Source organism: Dermacentor albipictus, chromosome 3 (genome assembly GCF_038994185.2).
Source record: "Dermacentor albipictus isolate Rhodes 1998 colony chromosome 3, USDA_Dalb.pri_finalv2, whole genome shotgun sequence".
In the NCBI taxonomy this organism is placed as follows: Eukaryota; Metazoa; Arthropoda; class Arachnida; order Ixodida; family Ixodidae; genus Dermacentor; species Dermacentor albipictus.
Window position 1 is genome coordinate 841742 of NC_091823.1, and position 17106 is coordinate 858847.

Here is a 17106-nt window from a genome sequence, read left to right on the forward strand (position 1 = left end):
AAAAAAACAGGCCATTATGGATAACTGCATTCGTGACCTCCTAGAACAAGACTCATACACTCGAGCACCGGTCAGTGAGCCAGTGCTTCCATTTTGGTTGCAAGAAAGACTGGCGCCTCGCCGTTGATTATCGGCCATTGAATAGCTGAACAAGGGTGCCTGCTTATCCCATGCCCAGGACCGACTGGCTCTTGGCACAGGTGGGTCAGGCACGATGGTTTTCAAGTTTTGATCTTTCACAAGGCTTTTTCCAGAACCCAGTGTCTGAACAGGACATCCCCAAGACTGCATGTATCTGCCTCCAGGGCACCTTTGAATTCACTAGGATGCCTTTCGAAGTGGCAGGCGGGCCAGCAACCTTCCAACAATTGATGGAAAGAGTTTTGGAGGGTATAAATAACAAATTTGCAATGGCATTCCTCAATCACGTCCTGGTTTATTCAGACACTCTGGCCAACCACATAGAACACATTTTACGTGTACTAGAGAAGATCAGAGCAGCAGGCCTCACCATTAACCCAAAGAAGATACAACTCTGTTGCCAATCACTCAAGTTTCTTGGACATATAATTTCACATGGGCAGTGTAGACCTGACAAAGGCAAGTGCTTGCTGTGTTGCACTACCCTTGACCAGCAATAGTCAAACAACTGCACACTTTCCTTGGCCTGGCGGGGTATTATCGAAGCTTTATACCTAGATTTTCTCTCACAGCCCACCCCCCTCACTAGTCTGTTCAAGAAAGATGCACCCTGGCAATGGACTAACCAACAAGAGGGCGCATTCCAGAGACTGAAGCAATTCCTTGCCCTTGATGCCGTGGTGAACCTACCTAACCTCAACCAGCTCTTTGTAGTGGAGACAGGTGCCAGTGCTATCAGAATAGCAGCAGTGCTACGCCAGGCAAACCCTGAGGAATTGAGGCCTATGTCATTTATAAGCAGGGTCCTCACCGAGGCGGAAAAACAGCACACTGTTCAGGAATGGGAGTACCTGGCAGTGGTGCGGGCAGTTGATAAGTTCAGGCCTTACCTCGAATTCACGGAATCCGAAATCCATTGTCACCATTCTTCTCTGTCATGGATGTTTCATACAGATCAAGCCACATCAAGAGTCAAGCAGTGGGTCAAGCAGAGTCAAGCAGAGTCAAGCAGGCTGTAAGGTCTTAACTGCAAGATCAAACACAGAAGGGGACCTGGCAACATACCAGCAGATGTCCTTAGCAGGGCAACCCATGTCACACTCTACTCAAAACGCTGTTCCCGATTACAGTCCAAGAGCCTGAGCAACACAATAAATTCGAGACAGTTACCCCCTTGGCTATGACACACGATGTTGTTCTCCTGAACAACACAGAACACCTGATTGAGGAGCAAGTTCATAATCCACTGTTTGCCAAGCTGAAAAGCTTCATGCAAGGTACAACGATCCCAAAGAATGACCCACAATCATGCCTAATTAAGGACTTGGCTGCTTCAACATAAGTAGAGTCTACTGGGTTGCTTGTTCAGCACAGAGGAAACCAAAAGGTACCTTGGCTACCAGTGTGTTTGCGGATACTGGTGCTGAAAATGGTGCATGACCACACCACTAGTGCTCATGTATGGGTTTTTGAGACACTGCAGCCTTTCTTGTCGCTTCGTTTGGCTAGGTATGCGAGCAGACATATCTAAATACATCAGATGCTGCCACAATTGCCAGCGCTCCAAGGCAAATCGCCAAAAGCCGGGAGGCCTTATGAGCAGCCAGTGGGCCACTGCACTGATGGAGGAACTTAGCTTAGATGTCATTGGACCGTTACCACTCGCACCACGGTGCCACCAGTACCTGCTGGTGGTGGTTGACAAGTTCACGAAGTTTATTGAATTGTTTCCTCTAAGAGCTGCTACCAGCCAAAACATTGCCGACTGTATGTGGCAAATCTTCTGTTGGCATGACATACCATTAGCAATTTCCAGCGACAACGGGTGTCCATTTGTCAGTACCCTTTGGAAGGGCCTCCTCAAGCAATGGGCCATAAAAGACCGTCATATCATGCCTTATTGCCCCACTGGACAGATGGTAAAACATCATAGTCGTACAATTAAGGAATGCCTCCGTACCTACTGCACAAACCACAAGGAGTGGGACTCTCACAACCATGAAACTGCCTTTGCTCTCCGCACCGCAGAGAGTGTTGCGACAGGGCATATGCCTGCCTTCCTGTGCTACGGTCGAGAGCTGCGCACTCCATAGGAAGCACCTGGCACCAAGGACAACGTTGAACCACCTGCCGCGGCCTACCATGGCTTTTCTGAAGAAGTTCGTCAAGTGCCTTGCCCAGGCCTTTGAAGTTACTCACAGAGAACAAACTGCTGCTCAGGCAAAACAAAAGGCTTATTACGACTGTCACAGTTGGCGAGTTGCCCTGAAACCAGGCGACCTTGTTCTCCTGGACAACCATACTTTAAGTAGTGCAGCAACAGGTGTCTCATCAAAGCTTGCAACAAGACGTTCAGGTCCTTACGGGATTATGATGAATCTTGGTGCTAATGACTTCCTGCTGACAGAACTAACGACAGAGCGCTGTCGTGGGATAGCCCATGCTGACCAGCTGACAGGGTATTATAAACCCCGACTAGACATGAGCACGATGGGTTCGCATTCTACGGCGAGGAGACGTGTAAGGACTGTGTGGTGGAGACAGTGACTGCAGGGCTGAGACATGGCGCCACTGGGTGCGGAGACATCATCACCAACAGTAGAGAATAAAGAGTGTTGCGTGAGACTTTGTGGGCCCACTTCCTCCTTGGAAAAAGTTTCGCTTAACAGCAAAACTTCTGCACGGCAAAAACAGCTGCCAGGCATTCCTGTTCTGTAACCGAATTGCATTCAGATTTGCTCAAACAACGGTTGGCAGATGCGACAACATATTCTGCGCCTATGTGACTTTGTACAAGCACCACTCCTATCTTAATTCCACTAGCATCAGTGTGAACCTCAGTCAGGCAAGATGAATCGAAGTAACCCAAGAGGGGTGCTGACATTAGTATAAACTTCAGTTAGTATAAACTGACGGGGTGCCACTAGGTCGCACGTTATACTTTCCAGATGGTGTCGTTTGCGCACACTTGTGCTTTGGAATAGTTCAGGTGTCCGCCTCGAGTGAGACAGTTGCAGTGTCTATGATAAGGAATGTGAAAAACAACCAAGCAGCAAGAAACATTGTGCTTTAGAGGCGACATGGAGCTTCTTTTTTGTCAGTAGTTTTCTCAGCGGCAGCCTCTGTTTTGCACGCACCACTCTTATTATACGGTGCTTCAGTGGTGCATGGCAACAGAATCTATAGAAAACAGCAACAGCACGGGCCAAGAGCCAACAACAACATTTTCGTGGACAGCACACATATTATAAGCTGATGGGTTGATGGGCAGACTGGTTAATTTTGGGGCTTCCACTATAATGACCTTTCAGAATAACGAACAATTTATTGCACTCCCCTGAAGCTCATTATATCGAGATTAAAAATTATTAAAAATAAGTTGAATAAAGCAGCAACAGTAGCACATTCTGTCTGACAATATGATTGCATATTATGACGATGTATGGGGTTTTTTATGGCGCAAGGGCCAGATATGGCCGAAGAGCGCCATGCATGTGGTGAAGAGTTTTCAGTATCGTTTAGGAAATGGAGTAATGACCTGCAAATTGTAGATGTGGCATAGCTGTAAAAAGGCCTCAAATCAGTCGTCGCTGTAACCTGCGTAAAATATATCAGTATTAAAATAATGACAATGACTAGAGATGTGTGTTGACTTTAAACATTTTGTTACGAAGGGATGATGAAGTAGCATGCGCAGGTGGAAGCAGCACGGGTGCCTCAAGAGGGCAAAGTTTGTTTAATATGACAAAGGAAAGTTTTTTTTTCCCCTTTGAGGTTCTAATTCGTGGCACTCTATAAATATACGACGTACAGTCTCGCCACATTTACTGCAGACAGGAGATCCACTGCCAGTTAACAGGCGGGTGCCACATGTGCGGCCGATTCTAAGATGGCATAAAATAACCTCAGTTCATCGTAATGGGTGCTCTTATAACCGTGGCTTAATCTTTTGGAGGTTATTAAGTATGGTGTTTCAGCGCCCCATAAGTGCTGCCAATAGCTCCTAAGGCTTTTCTGCAGGACAGGCTCCATATCTATCGCAGGGACAGCTATAGGGGGGAGTTTTCATTTCTTGTTAGGCTGTTTCATCCGCAAGCATGTTGTCCTCATGCCTCTGTGGCCAGGTACCCAGCATATTATGACATGCTGTCTAGATGTAAATGCTGTGCATGGCACTGAATAGAGCTCATTCAGCACAGGATTTTTGTGTTTACAAGGTGACATTAATCTTTTTACGATGCTTGAAAAGTCAGTAAATATAACTGTCTTGCAGATTTATTTTCCCGATATGTTTCACTGCAGACAATAGTGCATAGGCCTTGTGGGGTTCTCACACCCATGCTCTTAGGACAAAGGAACGACAACACAGTAGTGTAAACAATCACAAGGGCATTTATTGCACCTTTCATAGATCAATGCCCGCTAGCCGAGTTGCTATCCACAAAACATGCCGATGGGCGCGTGACAAATCGTGCAAGTCCGACTCACCGCGACCGGATAGCGAGCAAATATGTTCGCCCCTTGCTGAATCCCAACACCTGGGCGTTCGTGCGTACGGTCATGCGAACGGTGGCTCTTTTGCATGAGGCCTCACGAGACGGTCTCGCAGAAGCATGGATCGGCGCACGCGCGGCACGTCCGCACTGCTTGCAGCCCCGAACCAAAGAGGAAGCGCCTTGTCTTTTCAGCACCCAAGTAACCCCACTGTGAGGCGGCGCTAGCACCGCAACACTCACACCATCTCTCGTACTGCCCTTCAACCACTATGACCATCGCGGGCGCCAGGCCACGCAGCGAAGCCGCACCACAGGAGACGGAATCTATGCGGGAAAACAAGATATCAGGGGACGCGTGAGAGTCACGCATCCCCACAGCCTCTGCTGTAAATGTACATGTTTCTGGGTGCAGGACATTGGATTCATGAAGGACTGACTGCCTCATAAGACACACCAGCATGTGACCTCGATTCGTCGGTGTAATATTCTGGGCAAGAGTATTTTGACAGACGTTCAAGAAAATGTATTCGGATGTGTATTTCCAGAGCATGTTTCGTGACCTCAACAAACAATGTACCACACTCTACAATTCTAAATTGCCATGGTAGTAACAGCTTTGCTGGAGGCATTAAACGATGCTCAAGGAGTGGAACACCCACTTCTTCAATGAGTTTTCTCACCCGCAGTGAGAAGAGGTTGAACTTCTTACTTTCAGAAAATATGTAAAACTGGAGTAAGACCTTTGAAGATTGAAGGATCACTTGTTTGACTCTGTGTACGACTTCGCACAGAGCTTGTCCTGAAGGCACCGGTCGACAGGATCCAGCATCTTTAGAGCACTAGGTTGTGGGGATGCGCGACTCTCACGGCTCCCGATATGTTGTTTTCCCGCACGGCTCGCGTGGCCTGGCGTATGCGGCGGTCGGAGTGGTACAAGCGCAGTGCGAGAGATGCCACGAGTGTTGCGCTGCTGATGCCGCCGACAGGGAGTGCTTGGGCACGGGGAAGGAAGGCTCGCGCTCTTGAGCGGCGGACTGGCGAACGCGACGGACGTCCCGCGCGTGCGCCGATCCATACTTCTGCGAGACCGTCTCGCGTGGCCGCCTTCGAGCGCGCCACCGTTCACGTGACCATACACGCGAACGACCAGGCGTTGGGATCCAGCATGGGGCGAACATATTCGCTCGCTATCCGGTCGCGGTGAGTCGGACTTCTAGATTTGTCGTGCGCCCATCGGCATGTTTTGTGGATAGCAACTCTGCTAGCAGGCATTGATCTATGAAAGGTGCAATAAATGCCCTTCTGATTGTTTGCACTGCTGTGTTGTCGTTCCTTTGTCCCAAGAGCACGAAGGAGAACCCCACAGGGGGCAGCGGGCTTATAAACTATCCCTCCATAGTCTAAAAGTTTAATAAACACTTCCTGCCACTGCCCCACATGGTGTGCGACAACATTTTCGGTATGTTTATAGATTTTAAGCATTTACCCTTGAGGTACGTTATGTGGGGAATGAAACTTATTTTTATTCGAATCTGGGCCGATCGCTTTTTTTCAAATAATCATATACCAAACTCTATGGTTGACTTAGGCTCTAGGATTAAAAAAACAAAAACGCATCTGTTTGTAACTGAAAATGATAAATATGGTGCATAGCTAGCGCCATACACCCCATGCTTTATTTATTCATTTTTTTTTTGCTTTTATGCAGTCATTATTTCACAAGGAAACCCGCCAGCTGCCCTTTGTATGAGGAATGCACTTCTTTGCTGTGTCTATAATAAAAGCAGTAAAATATGCTACTGCATCGCCCATATTAAAATTGCTGATAAAATCTTGCATTATATATGTTGATTCTTTAAAGGGCCCCTCACCACGTCTGGCTATTTTGAGCTGACAAGCGCAGAGCATACACTGCACGATAACAATCATGTCTGCAAAGTATTACATCACTACGCACCATGGAAAGATCTGAAATTTCAATCCGAACGCCGTTTCCCTCTTCACTCGGGGCCACCGGGCTCCCAATCGGACGTGACGTAATTGTGCCCCTGCGCCTACGTAATCGTGCCTGCAGTGTGATGTCGCTCGTGGTGACATGTGACTTTGAGAATTATTCAAGACAACATCTGTTATCTGTGTGATCTGTTGCTTGAATTGACGAATTGAAGTTCTGAGAAATAATAAAACACACAAACGGAATGTCTATGTGTTTTTTGTGTAACTTCGCACCGAAGCAAGAGAGAGGTACTTCCACTTCATCTGCTTGTTCCCATGGTCGTGCGGTCATGTGCGCAAATACTGCAACTATGCCATTTTCTACAGTGTTCCAGTGCGTGATGACGCTGTGCGATCTACTTGTTTTGCCTTAGTATTCGTGTAGCACTGAATTATACTGCTAGTCATGTTTTCTTGTGCACAGGGGCAAAATCGTGCGCTGTGTGCATGAGACAACAGTTCGCGCACGACACCATCGGCGAAAGTATGTAGCGTTGAAAAAAAAAATAATATAGCAAGGAGCAAAAAAAGAAAAAGAAGCATGCGTCACTTTATACGGCGTGGCGCTGTCCCCTGACATGCCAACACGCAGGCAGGTATGATACCTGCCTCCTTGACTTATATATCTTTTCCCTTTGATTGTCACAATTTCTTTTTTCCATGATGGGCAGGACCACGAATATGCAGCATGCTCCCCATCACAGTTCACACAGGGAAGGTGTTTTCACAAGATTCAGAGTTGTGTTCATGAGCACTGCATTTCGCACAATTTTGGCAGCCTCAGCAGTTCTGTTAAATGTGGCCGAATCACTGACACTTGAAGCATCACAGCAGATTTAGGACATACGGTCCGACCCGGATCTTTACATACCTGCCTCGATTGTCTCAGGGCAGCACACTTGAGCCATAAGTGAGGATAAGGCACTTTGTCTGGATGCTTTTGCCGTCACATCTCATCTTAATGTGCTTGACATTGATTACATTTTCGTCACTCCTACCTTCTAATAGCACAGTTTCAATTATTTCCATCAAGTCATAATTGGAAACAACTGCACAGGTTCTGTTCATCATGTGGTGTGGGGATACTGTCAATGGGACGTCGCCGAATGACACTAGGTTGGGCAGCCCATCTCTGATGCTTAATAGCCTGGGTCAGGAGCTTTGGTGAGAGACTTTGAAACAAGGAAAGGAGAAATTGTTCTTGCAGTCCTTTCTGGGTTTTTTTCAGAATTAATAACTTGGAAACACGAAAAGTTTTCTTTTTGCTCTGCAAAAAACCGAAAAAATTATCGGTACGTCCTTTTTCTGAGGGCGATAAGGGAATGGGGGTAAGAGCCTACCATAAGTGTACATGGAATTTCTGGCAACAGCACAAGGCACCCACTATAAAGTCCATCAAGGGGACGCTGCAGGACCTGGACAGAACAGGTCCTGCAAATGCCAGCTATACGCCACTACTATAACTAAATATGAATAACTAGGGTGGTTATGTCACACAAGGTCAACCCTTGCTGTCAGGAAAATCAGAAGTAACAGCAAGTGAGAGGTGAGAGAGAATGACAAAGTGAGAGAGAAATACGAGGATTCAAGAGGAGGACAGGAAAAGGCAACCACCGATTTCCCTTGGGTGGGTCAGCCCGGTGGTGCTGTCTATGCGAAGCTGAAGTCAAAGAGGTGTATTACCTCTGCTGAGGGGCCTTCACAGTCCAAACACTTAGCATCAGCACAATTCCCAGGATCCCTTTTTCGCCGGACACGTTTAAGCGCGGGAGGGTCCAATGACCATGTGCTCAGGTCCATGGTGTCGCAACACACCAAATGCCTGCAGATGCAAACGCCCTTGCTGGAAATATCATTAACACTGAAGTCATTACTTTGTGACAACATAGTATTGTGATATCACAGAGAGATGCTCAAGAGACTAGCCGCCGCGAGAACGATGATGATGTCTGTGCCCTTGGCGCGGGCGAGTGTCGGCCTGGCTGTCTGGCTCCAGTGTAAATAGTCTGTACATAGCCTCCTTCATCTGTGTCTTTCCACACGTAACATTCTGGTGGAGGTGCAGGGTAACAATCCCCGTACCTTTCGTGCATAAAAGTGAATAGTTAGCAGTGGCTGCTAAGCTCCAAAGTAGACAATAAATTGAGACAGACGGAGATGCATTCAGCGGCTTCTATGGTCAGCAGATCTCACCTGGTACAGCTGGCAGACGAGCAGGCAGCTGACCCAAGTGCTGTGCAGGAGCGTGTTGAATGCTATCCAGGCCACCCAACCACTCTGGGACAGGGCAGCCCAGAGTGTGTGCTCCTTCCAGACTGGAAGGAGGAGGGGGGGGGGGGGTATTGACACATGCTACTCTAGCAATTGAGCAACAAGTGAAAAGTTCTGTTGACATATTGTCAGTACACAGTAACGTTGCCTTCTATTTTGAGTAGTATGTTGCAAGTCCTTCAATATGAGTACAGGGAAACAATGTCATAGCAAACACAACAATTGTTTCTATGATCTGCATGAAAGCAGTGCATCACAATTGTGCGAAGTTCAAGGTTCCTACAGAGCATCCGACACAAATTTCAAGGACAATTAAAGGATTTCCATGTTGCTGAAGGCCAATATTTAAGCAGGTTGAAGCCAACTTCAGTCACACGCATAAATGAAAAAAATATTCATACCTCCTCCTTCTCAGCTGCAATTCTTTACCGCTAAGCAGCCAATAAATCACATGAACGCTGCAAGCTCCTCAGGTAGTTTTTCAAAGTTGACTTTCCCATTGTAGTGATTTAAATCGCCTTGTGGCACATCAATCTTTACTTAAAAGGTATAATAGTGTCTAAATTCACCAAAAGAAACACATCACATTAGAGCCAAATGACTAAAACTTACTTTCCTTCAGGCATTTGGGGCCCAGGCCTCAATAACAAAGCTGTGATGGCCGTTATGTCAACCAACTAGCAAAACGAAAATGCTGACACGGCTTGATCTGCCTCTGTCCATAGCACCATGATAGCAACGGCGATTTAAACAAGCATGTCATCAGTGGCTGTGGATCTTCAAGACTGCAATCGCTTAGTGAAACTCTCAAATGAAAATACGTAGGATCGTTTCCCTATAGAAAGTGTCCACGGCATGGTGCTGATGCAGAGTTTGCTATATTGAATGTCACCCCCAACCAAAAATTTTTAAATAAATCAAGGAGCACATTTAGTTGGAGGATTACTTAAGGGCCCTTGAATATGTTCTTTTAAATTCAATGGTTTTCAATGGTTTCAAGGAAGTGTACGAACCCTGGTATTGACACTTCATTCACAGCAGCCAATGCCAATAAGCTGTTTCCACGGTGTTCATTTTAGTAAGAAGCAGTATGTTACCTTTATCGGGAAAAAAGACAATGAAGAGTAATCCCTACAAGTAAGGCTAATTACTATATAAATGCGGCTGTTTCCATACCACACTAGTGCACTTGCCCTGGAAAGAAGGAAGGAACCTTCACACTGTCGTGGCAAAGCGGGACACACACTGTCAGCGCTTGGACTATCACTCCACATCTTCTTCCACTCTCGGCACTCAGTGGTGACCAGGCTTACGTGTGCATTCCAAGACCAGACAGTCACATTGCTAGCTCAGTTAGTTAAATGTGATTTAGTGGCACAAAAGTGGCTACGGCTATGCTGCGCCAAACACAAGGCGTTTTAAAATTCAATTTAGGAAGAAAAAGGCTGTGTTAATCTATCATCATCATCATCAGCCTGGTTACGCCCACTGCAGGGCAAAGGCCTCTCCCATATTTCTCCAACAACCCCAGTCATGTACTAATTGTGGCCACGCCATCCCTGCAAGCTTCTTAATCTCATCCGCCCACCTAACTTTCTGCCGCCGCCTGCTACGCTTCCCTTCCCTTGGGATCCAGTCCGTAACCCTTAATGACCATCGGTTATCTTCCCTCCTCATTACATATCCTTCCCATGCCCATTTCTTTTTCTTGATTTCAACTAAGATGTCATTAACTCGCGTTTGTTCCCTCACCCAATCTGCTCTTTTCTTATCCCTTAACGTTACACCTATCATTCTTCTTTCCATAGCTCGTTGCGTCGTCCTCAATTTGAGTAGAACTCTTTTCGTAAGCCTCCAGGTTTCTGCCCCGTAGGTGAGTACTGATAAGACACAGCTATTATATACTTTTCTCTTGAGGGATAATGGCAACCTGCTGTTCATGATCTGAGAATGCCTGCCAAACACACCCGAGCCCATTCTTATTCTCCTAATTATTTCCGTCTCATGATCCGGATCCGCCGTCACTACCTGCCCCAAGTAGGTGTATTCCCTTACGACTTCCAGTGCCTCGCTGCCTATTGTAAATTGCTGTTCTCTTCTGAGACTGTTAAACATTACTTTAGTTTTCTGCAGATTAATTTTTAGACCCACTCTTCTGCTTTGCCTCTCCAGGTCAGTGAGCATGCATTGCGATTGGTCCCCTGAGTTACTAAGCAAGGCAATATCATCAGCGAATCGCAAGTTACTTAGTTTAATAACCTTAGTTAATCTATATTTTATGTAAAAAGCCAGTGTCATCTAGAAATTTACGCATGTCAAGTAATGAGACTATCAGGTCATCTCCTAAAATTATAGCAGGTTGTCAAGGTATGTGTAGTTGATATAAGTCGTGCAAAAGGTTTCGTCTGTGTACTTCAACATGTGTACATGTCAGTAATATATGCATAACTGTTAGTGGGTCTTGCCATTTCTTGCATGTTAGTGCATCTTCTTTTGTATGTAAATAATTGTGTGTGAGGTGTGTGTGTCCAATGCGTAGTCGGCATAAAACTACTTGAAAGAACCGCTCCTGGTGGTTACATGACTCCCACTCACCAAGTACGGGTTTAGTAAGATGTAGCTTGTTGTCTGCAGAATGGTCCCATTCGTGTTGCCATTTTGACTTTAAGGCCTTCCTAATCGCACAAATACTATCTTTATATGGAAGTGTTGTATTTGTTATGCTTTTGTATGCTGCCATCGATGCACGTCTATCAGCTCCTTCATTACCCGCTATCTCAAAATGGCTTGGGACCCAGCGGAAACAAATTGATCTCCCATACTTTTTAAGCGTCACCATGTTTATAGTATCCCCTAGCAGGGGATCACACTCAGTTTTCAGATGTAGAGCCTTTAATCAGGGTATCTACCAAGTTGACATTTTTAAATTCCCGGAGTCTTCCAGGTTTTCCCTGAGTGCCTTTGCGAAATTCCCTGAGTGACGCAGAACTATGTTTTATGTCAAGATGGGCTGAAACGATGTTGCCTGATGCTGTCACTCTCTAGTAAGCATGAGAAAAAATAAAATAAAAACGACTTTTAATACTAAGGCGTAGTGTTTATTTTATTCAAAAAAAAAATAGAAGGGAGGGGTTAGTAAAATACACATCAAATAAAATGTCTTCGAAAAAAATTCCAAATCGAGTCGGCATTCTCAAATGCAAATAAAAAGGAGATACATAAAGAAGCAAATATTTTCGAATATGAGCTATTTCTATCAACTGATAGCAAGCTCAGTGGTATGAGGCCCGAACATTGTCACAATATAGATTCTCTCTCAACAGCTTGTAAGTCAACCACAACTGTGCTGACATACTCTCAGTCCGTGCATGGTGCCTCAGTGTTGTGTTTCACTGCTTCAAAAAGTTTATTTTGGTTTGGATGAGGGACACCTGCATCTCGACACCAGCCAACACTTTGTTTTTTGAGCTCAAGCTAATTCAAAATGGCGGCAGCACGCTTACTTTCGCGTTGATTCCTCAATGCCGTAGGTCCTTTCTGTTCTCGTCCTTCTTCCACCGCTCATTTGCCCCACGGACCATTTGAAGCATCTTTTTGGTCGGTTGTAGTCAACGTCCGATTTTTCAGAAAACGTCCAAAAAATCGGCCAGTTGGAGAGAGAATGCATGTCTTTTACTGCCCTTAAGGACTCAAACCGCCACAGGCACATTCGAAAAAGCTCTGAAGGCCTGTCGGTACAAGTATTAGTCGGTGCTTATACTGTGACAAGACATAGCGGGTGCATGCGTGTATAATTAAGGAATACATACTGTGTCCCGTGGCAATAGCACCTTCACACGTTTGTTAAGCTTCACCACAATACTTTTGCACATGCTTCACGAAGTAACATTTTTGTACAGAGGCAAAGCTGATTTTCGGGAACCGGCATTATGCAATGCACTGTTTTTTCCGAGCTTCAAAGCCAATCGCGAGGACCAAAAATCAGGAGTCGGTTCCATTGCTGACAGCAGCGAATTCTTTCAATGAAAAACACTGCGCCCAACAGCAAGAAACTTAATAGCGAACGTCGAAGCAACTAGGCCTAGCATTGCCACCGTGGTGGCTATGGCTGCCAGCGGATCTGCGTGCGAGAGCACCGGTTCGAGGTGGCGAGGTAACCAAAATGGCAGCGGTGGTGGCTTTGATTAATGCCATTTCGGACCGGCGGTCACAGCAAAAAACTCTGGGAAAATCAGACGCCGAACGGTTCTTGCATCCGAAATTTCAGATGCTCCAATATAATGACTCTATGGGGTACGTGGTGGTATCGTGAAGCCGTCCGAAAATTCAGTTGTTCACTGTACTCGCAACTCCTCCAGCCGACGACAGGGCGTCAAAGATGATTCGTTACAATTCCTGTCTGTTACTCGAGCCAGCATTAACGCGACTTTCGTTCCCTTTCAATAAAATTATAACTAATTTTCCCTGATAGAAGCACAAATTCCCTGACTTTTGCTCGAGTTTTTCAAGACTACTCAATATCCCTGAGAATTCTCGGTTTTCCCGGTTGGTAGACACCCTGTTTAATGTACTTAAGGAGCCAGTTCCTAAGTTCACAAGTTCCCAAGTCTGAAATTTGAAGAAAGCAAAGTGAAGAACAACATGCTGCGAAAACAGAACGAAGCTCTCAAAAAAGAGAACCTAACACTGAAAGAATGCGATAAGACTGTGAAAAAGCTTACAGATTACAAATAGTGAGCAATACTGTAGGAACTGCAATGTGGAAAGCAAGGGGATAGAGCAGGATAGGAATGAAAATCTGCATGAAATACTGAATCAAGTGGGTACAGCTCTGAATAAGCCAGTAACCGTAAGCGTCATTGATGTTTGCCACAGAGTGAAAACCAGGAATGATTCTTCTTGTTCAAACATAATAGTGGAATTTAACCCTTTGAGGGTCGATTTTTTTATTGCAGATTCCAATTCTTCTTAGGGACTTATTTTGAAAAATATGTACCATAGTTTTTCTAGGGTGACCGTAAACTGAGAAAAAAATATTTTGCCTTGGTATATATGTACTCTTGATTCATGAATAACAACAATAAAAAAGCAAATAAAGTTATAAGAATTAAAAATTTGATGCATTGTTATGTACACATAGTTCAAGGCTTTGAAAATGTGCACACGACAATATTTCGCAACTCTCACCTGTTCGTGCTCTTACACTAATAGTTACGTCCATAGCGTAATTGAACTGCGTAGGTGCACACACTGAAGAAAACTGCATGGTTGTGTGCCCGTCAAAAAAGCAAAACGTGTAACAAACTTCCGCTAATCTTCATCTTATCGCCAATCAGAGGCAATTAGTTTTCACGAGTATCAAAAAAAAAAGGTACGGAAACGCATGCATGGCAGCATCCTTCCTATGCGCACCCCCGTGAGCAGTAAATGAGCGAGAAACAAGTGGTCGCCCTTTGAGCGATTAGTAACGAGATAGCCATCCGTTTTGCAAGTGCAAGAAGCCGGAACCGCCTGCAGAACAAAACCCAAAACCGCTGTCCGCTTGCGTGCGCGCTAATGCACGAGCGGTAGTATAGACACGTGTGGGAGCAAAGTAGCTCTAAAACAAACCATGCAACGAAAAGCGAGAGAGGGAGGCACGCGAAAAAAAGATTCCCTGTATTCCCACATAGTGGCAGCACATGATAGAAAAGAACAAGTTAGGAAATTTGCGTGCTTTTTAAACGCACAGATGGTGCCGTAAATATACGGCATCAACCATTTTTGGACTTGTTCGCAACATTGTATATTTATGTCATTGACCTTCAAAGAGTTAAGAGCTGCTCAAAGCGTGACGCCTTTCTGCTCAAAGCAAGGAAAACTAGGCTCTCGACTAATGACATCGGTCACTCAAGTAATAAGCCAGTATTTGTTATTGAGCATCTCTGCCCTACTCTCAAGAAGTTGGTTGGAATGGTAATCAGTAAGAAAAAAATTGGAGGACGCTTAAGCTTCGCCTTCAAGAGTGGAACGCGACAGCGTTCCCGTCGACCAGCCAAGGGGTGTAAGACAATGGGCTACGGCGCAGAGACTACGCGCCCCGCATCGGACGCGGTGAGCGTCGAGCAACGCAGCGTTCGCCGCGGCAACGAAATGTGTGCCTGAGCAAGTGACGCACGCCTGAGCCTTGGAAACAGCTCGTTTCTAAGGCAACACCGCATTCACTAGACGCGCTTTTGTACGGCTTTGAAGCATCGAACTCGTGCCTCAGTGGTAGCGCTTCCGCCTCACACTCCGGAGACCCTGGTTCGATTCCCACCCAGCCCATCTTGTAAGTTGTTTTTTATTCATGAAGTGCCTGCTGGGATTTATCGCTCACGGCCAACGCCACCGACACCGACGCCGACGATACCGGCTTTTCTGCGACACGAGCTCCTTAACGCTCTCGCGTTAAAAGGCATGCCAATGGAAATTCGTATGGACAAGGGATGGAAAGGTGTTTGCTTGAAAGGGCGAACAGTCCACAGTACTTCGCGTAAGCACTGAAAGTGACATTGCGAAAATTGTTTGAGTGAATGGCGTCACGCCTTTGGACATCACTCCAATTCATAATGGCATTGCAACCTGAAGACGTTAACAGACTTGCACCTTCCAAAAATGATATTGGACTAACGTGCTTCCACTTAAACATCAGATCTGCCTACCACAAATGGGACTTGCTAAACCTCTTGGACCAATCTTGTTTTAAGTTCAACATAATTATGCTGACCAAAATGTGGTTTAATTCGGACTGCGATGCTATAGTGATTGATAATTACCAGACTTTTTGTCTAAACTGCCAAGATAAACGTGGTGGAGAAGTGTTACTGAATATCAAAAAGTGCATTACTTGTGACCTACTTCCTGAATTTTCATTTACAACACATGATGCAAAGTGCGTTGCTATTGTATCAGAGAAATATATTGTAGCTGTAATGTACCGCCCTCCAGATGGAATTGTGGATAGATTCATTGTGTATTTGGAAGGTTTATTGAACTATGCAAGTGAAAACGACCTGGTACTAATACTGGGGGTGATTTTAACATCGACATGCTGAATTACTGAAATGCTCAACACAAGTTACAGACAAAGCTATTTTCATACTGTTCGACTAATGTGATTAGAGATTTCACACGAGTGAAAAAGACAACGAATACATCAATTGACTTATTTATAACAAACCTACCAGAGCACAATGTTACTGGTGGTGTATTGGCATCAAGCATTAGTGATCACTTACCTTTTTTTTTGGCAAAAGTGCTTAATCAAGACCGTAGGACATTTCCACAAACCAAGAGAATTCAAGATATTTGCGAAAAAACATTGCAGAATTTTCGCAATCATCTTATAAAAATAAAATAGGATGCCTTATACATGTCACACCTCTGATGATGCATATGATGAATTCTTGTGCCTATTTCTATGCATACTGGAAGTCGTTTCCATTTGTCATACACAAAAAAGTTTAAAAAGCGTGCAAACCTTGGATAAATAAAGAATGCCTTAAAATGACTAAAAATAAAGATAAGCTTCTTAACAGGTTCCTCCAAATGCATAACACATTATGATGACTGGGACACATTTCGGACACACAAAAACAAAACTAATGCCTTATTATGGAATACAAACCGAAACTATCTCTACAGTTACTTCTATATCGGGAGAAAACAGAAATTGGACTTAATGTGGAGCAAAATTATTGAGCTACTAAATCAGGTACCAAAAAATGCAGAGGTTTGTGAAATAACACTGAACAATCAATTTAAACAAGGAGCTGAATCATCAGAAGAATTTAATCACTGCTTCATAAATCTAGTCACTAGCTCTCATTCTACGGAGGCAGTAAATGGGATCTCGAGAAATTCTACGAGCATATATATGAATCCCACAACTGAGAGTGAAATAAATAATGTGTACAAATCTCTGAAGAACAGCTTAACGTTTGATATTGACAACATTCAATCCAGGCCAGTAAAGTACGTTCTTGACATCATACTGCCACAGCTCATGCACATTTATAATCTAGCTCTCTCGACAGGCGTTTTTCCAAAGAAAATGCAAATAGCAAAAGTTATTACGATATTCAAAGGTGGAGAAAAAAAAACAACTTATCAAATAACAAGCCAATATCCATACTGCCCATGTTCTCCAAAGGTTAAGAAAAAAAATTATGTACGCTAGAAT

The 17106-nt window shown here is 44.8% G+C and overlaps 1 protein-coding gene across 3 annotated transcripts in view; it reads right to left on the reverse strand.

Moving 5' to 3' along the window:
• Hip14 (palmitoyltransferase Hip14) overlaps positions 1-17106 on the reverse strand; it is a 126157-nt gene that overhangs the window by 57348 nt on the left and 51703 nt on the right. For all 3 annotated transcript variants that reach the window (XR_011512578.1, XM_070534916.1, XM_070534917.1), the window contains exon 12: positions 8826-8947. Coding sequence is in view for 2 of the 3 variants with exons in the window: in XM_070534916.1 (XP_070391017.1) it covers positions 8826-8947 (122 nt within the window). In the remaining variant the exon portion in view is untranslated. The remainder of the gene's footprint in view (positions 1-8825; positions 8948-17106) is intronic.